Source organism: Centropristis striata, chromosome 15 (genome assembly GCF_030273125.1).
Source record: "Centropristis striata isolate RG_2023a ecotype Rhode Island chromosome 15, C.striata_1.0, whole genome shotgun sequence".
NCBI lineage: Eukaryota > Metazoa > Chordata > Actinopteri > Perciformes > Serranidae > Centropristis > Centropristis striata.
Window position 1 is genome coordinate 5,440,404 of NC_081531.1, and position 9,385 is coordinate 5,449,788.

At 34.4% G+C, this 9,385-nt stretch overlaps 1 protein-coding gene across 1 annotated transcript in view; it reads left to right on the forward strand.

Moving 5' to 3' along the window:
• The window catches only part of esama (endothelial cell adhesion molecule a), a 117,547-nt gene extending 115,930 nt beyond the window's left edge, over positions 1-1,617 (forward strand). The window contains exon 7 of the mRNA XM_059351799.1: positions 499-1,617. Coding sequence (XP_059207782.1) covers positions 499-1,033 — 535 coding nt within the window. The 3' untranslated portion in view covers positions 1,034-1,617. The remainder of the gene's footprint in view (positions 1-498) is intronic.
• The last annotated feature ends 7,768 nt before the right edge of the window (positions 1,618-9,385 follow it).

Sequence of the window (9,385 nt, forward strand, 5' to 3'; positions counted from 1 at the left end):
TAATTTTGTGGCTTTTTTAGTCATAATGTGTGTTTTTTTGTCATTTTGTGCCTTTTTGTAGTCATTTTGTGTATTTTACCCATGGGTTTCTTGATAATGATGTTCGTTATTATCAAGAAAACCATGGAAAATCTCTTTTTAGACCCTGTTTCTTCAATTTTTTGTTTGTTTTTGTCCTGTCCTCCTCCAGAGAGGACGCTCAGGCTCCCAAACATGTCTCCATGTCATTTTGTGCCTTTTTTTGGTCCTTTTGTGTCTTTCTTAGGTAATTTTGTGTCTTCCTTTAGTCATTTTGTGTCCTTTTTTTTGTCATTTTGTGGCTTTTTGTGGCTTTTTTAGTCATTTTGTGTCTTTTTTGGTCATTTTGTGCCTTTTTCTAGCCATTTTGTGTATTTTACCCATGGTTTTCTTGATAATAATGTTGGTTATTATCAAGAAAAACAGGGAAAATGTCTTTTAGACCTTTTTCTCCAATTTTTTGTTTGTTTTTGTCTCCAGAGAGGACGCTCAGGCTCCCAAACGTGTGTCCTGGGCGAAGAGCGGCATGGGTTCAGACATCATCTCCAAGAACGGCACCATGTCCTCCATCGGCTCCAGCCCGCACCACAAAGAGCCCTCCCACCACCACCACAACAACCACCACCACCACCTGCAGCAGTACCCCCAGCGCCCCCCTTCAGACACCGCCTCCATCATCACCGCCACGGGCAGCATGGCGGGCTACCGCCCCTCGTCCCGCCACCACGGCGCCTCCACCCCAACCCACTTCAGCTACAACAACAACACCACCCTGCCCCGCGGACAGACCGTCTCCTCTGAGGACAGCGTCAACGGGAGCTCCCTCCCCAGACCGGAGCGCTACACCCAGCTGCCCCAGGCTCAGGTGCTGCCCCAGACCTACAGCCAGCCTCACAAGGCCGCCCCCATCCCGCCACCACTGCCCACCTCCACCATCACGGCCTCCAACATCGCCCGCATGGGAGGGGTGCCTATCATGGTGCCTGCACAGAACCAGGCCGGATCTCTGGTCTAACGCCTGGTAAAACAGTGAAAAACACTGAAATAATGACCCTTTACACTCTCAGAAAGGTTCAGCTGATGGTTTTTTTTAAAAGGGAACGCTTTAACTACTATTTAGCAATGAATTAAAGTAGACGAAAAGATCAAATTCACTTATTGGCGCTTGCTTTTATTGGCGCCAAGAAGCTTTCATGGCGAGACTCTCAGACACAGACTGTTTACTTGCTTTAAGTATACTCAAGTCTTTTATATTCTGTATGCACTGTATAGCCTACATTGCAAATTATGTATAGATATGATTTTCATACATTTGTCCAGTATCCTCTTTTCTACTTTATCAATGCATTTCTCATATTATATTTTATTTGTTGCATTTTTTTATTTTTAAATTTAGCTTTTAGCCCTTTGATGCACAACGTGGGTCAAAAATGACACGCATTGATTTCCCATGTTATTTAAAGCTGGCTGTGTGTTTCTGTGCTCTATCTTTTAATATCAACTTATTTTATGATTGAATATTCCAAGTATTCTTTAAATGTCTTGTTTTTGATAAGAATAGATCATTATTTCCATCTTGCTTCTCATACTTTATGAAGAAAAAACGTTTTTATATTATTATATAGCTAACTTCTTGGCTAAGTAGCTTGCTAAGCTAACTACTTAGCCAAGAAGTTAGCTAAGTAGTTAGCTTAACAAGATACTTAGTTTAAAAAATGGATATGGGTCATTTTTGACCCATGTTGTGCATTAGAAGAGTAGTGACACAAAAAGGGATTTTATTCAAAAATTAATAAAGGAAAACATAAAATTAGGATGTATGATGATCAAAAACAAACTAATTGAGGAAAACCTGGAATACTAAATGATGAAAATAATTTTTTGCAAAGATATAAAACATAAAAACTCTATCAGGTCACTTTAGACCCATGTTGTGCATCAAAGGGTTAAATGTCGTATTATATTTTATTATATTTTTCTTTCCGCCACAGTAATTCCACAGCAAATGGATCATCACTGGGGGCTTTTATGTGCGTGCAAGTCTCACAGATGAATATACAGAAGAAGGTTAAACAGGGCTGCTGATCTCTGTCATTCATCTTTACATAAAAAAGCAGGAATTGTCAAGACCAAAATAGGTTTAAGCACAAAATATTAGGACTCACAGAAGTGAAGGGAAGCTAGTGAGAACAGGGTGTAATAATATAAAAGATGTACAGTACGTACTAATGATGAGCATATTTCCACAGCAGAAAGGAAGATAAGACAACATTATACATACGATAGAGTCTGGCTTTGCAAAGTATCCTAATCCTTTTTTTGGCTTTACTTCTGTCAGCTTAGACTCAATTATTTAAACACAGATTAGCGAAAGCTTCTTATAATATTGAGCACTATTCAGAACAGCAGTATGGTGTCTTTGCTAATACATACAAGAGTCCACACTGACAATAATTTAAAGCTGCCTGCAGGATTGAAATTGTAAATATGATATTTATTTTCTGATTAATGTGTGACATACAGCATAGCATATGGTTTGGAACATACAGTCATGGAAAAAAAAATATTTGACCATTGTTTCTTACATTTCTTGTTCATTTTAATGCCTGGTACAACTAAAGGTACATTTTAAAGGTACAAATATTATAATAAAAACCAAAATAGCTCATAAGAGTTTAATTTAAGCTGATATCTGGACATTTTCAATGGTTTTCTTGATAATAACCAAAATCATTCTTTAAAAAAACATGGAAAATATCTAGATATCAGCTCTTAAATTAAACTTTCTTATGAGCTATTTTTGTTGTTATCATTATATTTGTCCAAACAAATGTACCTTTAGTTGTACCAAGCATTAAAATGAACAAGAAATTGAAAGAAACAAGGGAGATCTAATATTTTTTTCCATGACTGTATAATCCAGGTCATATGTTTGCCTGCAACACTGGATACTAAACCAAAGATTAGGCCTGTCAACAAAACCTCATTTTGTTGGATGATATATTTTCCCAGAAATAAGGGCGAGCTACAATATTATAGTCATTTTAAGACCATTTAATGTCACCTATATTGTGATAATATAATAGTATAATAATGCAAGTACACCCTATCAAACAGCGATTAACTTTAAATTGGGTGTGTGTGGTGGAGCTGCCTGAGCCCCGCACGCAGTGAAACTTAAACACACACACAGAGCAGAGGAGACAGCAAGTTTTTTCTCTTTATTTAGCTCTGGTGTGTAAATAAAACAGTCAGATGACCTGATTGTTATTATTGTGACAGGCCTACCAAAGAAATGCAGTATGTAAAGCTTCAATATTTTAACTTGCCCTCTTTATATGTTGTAGATTACGTTTTAGTGTAGGTCAATAGAATTCTGTTTAATTATGATGACATGGAAGCATTTTGATTCGCTCCCAAAAGCTACAGGCTTTTAACATGAATCTTCTTTCACATTTGATTGATATTGCCAAATAATTATAACAAGAAGCTGATATGAGCTTCCCAAAATCAAAAAAAAAAAAAAAAAAGATGATGTGAAGGTGTTAAGACTCGTAAAGGTGCCTAGTTAGTGAGATTACTTAACTTAAAATTTAATGTTGGGGGAGTAAATTTACAAAATATTCTTAAATATATGTTTGTGTAATCGACTGAATCAAATAAGCACTGGATGGATTTTGGCTCAAAAGCTGGTTTAACCTGTTCAAAACCCACAAAATGAAAAATATTATTAAGATGGATTTCTATTCTAAAAGCACTTATAACAACAAATAAACAAACAATAGTCATTTAATAGTCTTATGAGACCTTTTTTAATTAAAAACATGACTTATTCAATTTTTTATGAACGCATTTGAATGAATACGTATTTAAACACATTACATATATTTTTAATTATTTTGACAAAATGAAAAAGGTTAAAATATATATAATAAATATATAAATTATCTACAGAAAACAGTATTTTCAGAGTCTCCTGAGTTGTACATTCTGTGTACATAATCTATAGGATGCATTTATCAGCTGATTGTATCGTTGGAATAATTAAATCAGAGCAGTCAGAATACATAAAAACATGTTTATGTCCATATTTCCCTTCCAGTGATATTCAGATCCCCCATCCACTCCGATTGAGGGTCTAGCCCCAAAAAAGTTGGAAAGTTGTGTAAAATGTCAATAAAAATAGAATGTATCAAGTTCAGAATCCAGGGTTTATATTTACACGACAAAAGTTTATCAGTTTGAACATAAACCTCTTAAATATATTGTCTTTGTACAGGTTTTTATTGAATATACATTTCCATATCATGGAAAAAATTGTTAGACCACCCTTTTTCTTCATTTTCTTGTTTATTTTATTGCCTGGTACAACTAAAGGTACATTTGTTTGGACAAATATAATGATAACAACAAAAATAAGAGCTGATATCTAGACATTTTCCATGTTTGTTTATTTTGATAATAACCAAAATCATGATCAAGAAAACCATGGAAAATGTCTAGATATCAGCTCTTAAATTAAACTCTAATGATCTATTTTTTTGGTATCATTATATTTGTCTGAACAAATGTACCTTTAGTTGCTTGAAACATTAAAATGAACAAGAAACTGAAGAAAACGAGTGGTCTAATATTTTTTTCCATGACTATATATCACAAAGGATTAGCAAATTATTGTATTCTGTTTAATGTATGCCTCAGTTTAGACAAAGTCCCAACTTTTTTTAAATCGGGATGTAATATACACTCAGTGTTTACTTAAAACACAGAAATGATGTACTAACAATAATTAAAATGTGCCTTGTGCTTCCTCCTTGCCTGAAAAAGGGGGTGTGGCTCCACTGCAGTCCACTCTGATTGGCTTATAGACACCAAGTTAAATAAATGTGTACATCAGTCAGATGACAGTAATCATAGATTGAGACATTATTATTTTCATCAGAATGAACAGGGGATCTGAAACACACTGTTCCCACTGAAACTCTGACCTCATCAATGTCAGCTTATAGTTTTAACATTCAAAACAACTTTATTGCCGAGTCAGAATGTATCTAAAAGGCTGCAGATTTCTGAGCACATTTACACTGAATTGTACAGGAAAGTAACATGAGCTGTGGTGTTATTAAAGGTCCGGGTACCAAAGTATAATCCGTTTTTCTGTCAAAACCAAAAAGGGAAAAATGGATTTTGATCTCAGCATTAAAAAAAAAAATAATTAAATAACGGCCCAAAGTTGTTTTTTTCAAAATCCTTTTTTCATTTTTTTGTTTCTCATTTATTAATATGATGGCGGACAGACTGGAAGCATGAAAATAAAAGTCCCGTCAAAATAAAAGTAGCATTCCAATTTATTATTAAGCCTAATAAAGTAAAAAAAACTACGTATTATCATACACTATTATAGGCTACCCATGTGTGGTTCACATTTATTTCAGTCAAGTGAAACTATAACAGCTGGTTGTTTGTGAGAACGTGATACATAATTATTATTATTCTAGCTCAGTGTGTGAATATACATTGTGGAAAACCGGATTTAGTTTTTGGTTTGGACAGAAAAACAGATTATACTTTGGTACCTGGACCATTCTACAGTAGCAAGAAAAAGTATGTGAACCCTTTCAAATTACCTAGTTTTCTGCATTTATTTGTCATAAAACGTGATCTTATTTGCATCTAAGTCCCAAGTATAGACAAACACAATGTGCTTAACCTAAAACCCAATACACAAACAATTATAATATTTCATGTTTTTATTGAACACATCCATTAAACATTCGAAATGATGGTGGAAAAAGTAAGTGAACCCTTTGGCTGAAGTACTATAATTGTTTATTGGGTTTAGCACATTGTGTTTTTGTATATTTGGGACTTAGATGCAAATAAGATCAATTTTTATGTCAAATTATTGCAGAAAACTGAGTCATTTCAAAGGGTTCACATACTTTTTATTGCCACTGTATTTTTCTAGGAAAGTTAGGCATTAAAATCCAGGTTTTATTTATTACTGTGGCTTTTTTTCTTTCTTATTATTTCTTTTATTTCCTTCCTCTTCTGGCCACTTTCAAGTCACACAATTGCCTATTGAAATATTATCCGAAAAAAAGTAAAATATATATATATTGATATTGATCATAGTATCTATTCTGCTGTACTGTCATTACACTGGACCGTATGTTTGTGCACAGGATGCCAGAATAACAGCACAACTCTTAAATTAATTATTAGAAACTATAACAGAGAAACATCAGAGCATCTTTACTGCCCATTTGTGGAAATATTTACCTGTCTGACACAGGAGAGATAGGACGGTGGTAGTTTGTATCTTGGAGCTTTGATAGTTTTGTTGAAGTTTGTATTGTTTTTAATATGTAAAAGCGAAATGAAAAGAGTTCATGTGATGTTTTAAGTGATGGGGGAAAATCTTTGTGATGGGACTGGCTACAGCTACAGTGTTTTCACTTGTGAACGGCTCATTTAAAAAGTGTACATTCTGAATCATAAAATGTATTCAAGACAAGCCTTTATTTTTATACAGTGATGTATAAGAGCACACGAGTTGTCAGTGAGTTATAAACCGTGATGGATTGTATAACTGCTGTAAAACAAACTGGTGGCCAAACTTGTGCTCGTTTATACAGTCGGCCTAAACTGTGGACATTGATGTGCAGTGTGCACTTGTATCCTCCATATTTATGTTGATGGAAAACGCTTTGTATAAAATTTTCAATTAAAAGAGAAATTATCAGGTGTGTGTGCGTGTGTTTTTATGTAAACCTTCAGAATTTCTTTTTCGATTTCAAGCTGCACTGACTAAAAACAGATTCCCCATTTGGGATCTTTTTTTAAAGATACAATATGTAATTTTCTGCGGTAAAATAATTGCACTCCCATTTAAAAATGAAACTTTGATTTATCAATATCAACAGATTGATTTGCACCAGACATGCATTAAAAGCAGTCTTTTAGTCAGAAGTCAAACTGTAATGCAGTCGTCCCATCATCTGCCCTCTAGTGGCCATGATGAGCCAGTGCAGGGGAGAATTATAACAAAATGACACATTTGAATTTCCTGTTGCATCATTTGAGAGAAACACATTTTATATGCACTATATGCATTTGCTAACAGACATAATGAGGCACAATCTAATCAATTTTTGTTAAAAAAATATTTAGTAGCACTGCAGTGGTTATAATCAATACAGAAAAAATAGTAAAATTAACTTTCCTACTTAATTTCAAATTCTAATAGCAGTAAATGTAATGTATTTCACTTACAACTTGTTGTGAATTCCCCTGGTGAAGAGCCGATATTATTGGCTTTAAGAGGCTGTTACAGGCTTTATTTTAATGACACAATGAAAACATAATATTATGAAACTATAAGACGTAAGGAATCCCTTGGTAACAATCATGTCATGATATCTGGTATAAGCAACACTACACTTTGGCTGGAGAAAACCTGACATGGCCATTTTCAAAGGTTGAAATACATAAATTGGGTATGAAATTTTATTGTGTGATGATATTAGTCCCTATAGTAGCATTTCATTGCACTGAAAACCACAAACTAGATTGAACCCAGGGCGTTCAGAGGATTTATAGCTTATATATGTATATTGACAATAAAGGGATTCACCGCAGTTTCCAGAACAGAAACCGAAAAATAAAGGAATCTCCAAAATGTCAAATGTTTTTTTATGTCTTCTAAGATGTTCTACAGGTTCTGGTATCATAATATGTTGGGGTTTTTTTAGAGATTTATAACCAGACACACTAAACTTCTGAAATCTGAGTACCAAAACCTATCCAAAACACAATGTTTATTCCAGATGTATGACTAGAACGTCTGGACACATAGTGCTGAGCTGCATTTCAATGTAATCTTCAGGTTCCCAGATTTCAGTTGATGTGTTTCACTTCTATGTGGCAAAAGTAAAGTGGGTCTGTGTGGGTTACAGTGAACCAGCAGAGGGCAGCAAATGAAATGTCTTTGAGAATAACAGGAGAAGTTATCAAGGAAAACCCAGAATGTTAAAGAACAAACTGTGATCTAAATGCTAAACTTAACCCTCTTCTGTGTTTTATTATCCTGAGACATGAAGCATCATTGATGGTTTAAAGATATGTTTTATTTTTACACAGGCCTGCATTACTAACCTGTAATTTCATAATTGTTGCCTTAAGGCAATTGGGCTTCTTGTTAGTATTGTGCTGGGAAGTGATGTTCCACTATGACAATAATAGACACAGGGACATTGGATTAAGTGGTTCTGGACAGTGAGGCTCAGATCAGTGACAGTAAAGGAGACTGGATCCAGATCAAACCAGAGGAAACACAGGAACCACAACCTGCTCCTCACAGGACAAACTGCCTTTATAAAGTCTGAAATAAACTGAATTTACTGTGATTTCATTGCAATAAACAGGAGCATCTCAATAAATTAGAATATCATAGAAAAGTCTATTTATGTCAGTAATTCATTTCAAAAAGTGGAAATAACACATTATATAGATCCATTACACACTGGATGAGAGAGTGAGAGAGAAAGAGAGAGAGACAGAGAGACAGAGAGAGAGAGAGAGAGAGAGAGAGAGAGCTAATTAGTATCACCTGGGCAGGTGAGGTTTCTTTTGTTCCTTTAGTCATGGAGACAAACCAGAGAAAAGCACTTCTCAATACTCACTGCAGAGTTTAGTATTTTGATTAATGTGATCATTTTTGTAACAAACCTGTAGAGGTTTATTCATTCCTCCTGCTGCAGCTCATTTTTGTGGGGTATAAATGTTGACCATATTCATAAGGTAGTTTGAGTTGTGGATTAAGTTGTGAAATTGTTTCGATCCATGTAAAATCCACTTAAAATGACAGATTTCAGTGGAACGCTTGTTTACGACTTCTTCATGACGTCACAACGTAAAAACGTTCAGCAGCATGTTTCCTGCTGTCAGATGAACTCTAAAGTTTTGGCTTTTCCACAAGTTTCCATGTCCAATTTAATGCATTTTTTGCAGAGATTTTTCTAATTTAGCTTTGTGCATTTAGCATTTGTAATGCAATTTTTTTTGTGTTTTTTTTTGTTTTTTGTATTTTTATTATGTTTTTTGGTGTGTTTTGTGTGTGTTTTTTGTAATTTTTTTGTGTTCAAAGTGTTGATCCTGTAAATCAAAATTAAAAAATAAATCAGGTCATATAGGTGAGGTTGTCTTGAAAACAATGATACCAACACGTCATGGTAAAGATTTTTAAGTGGTTTATACAGTCAGAATGAAAAGGAGTCCAAAACCGAGGTTAAGTTTGACATAATTTGCATTTCATGAAACTGCTAAAATTAATTCAAAGTGATAAAATCAGTTAAATCCAGTTTGT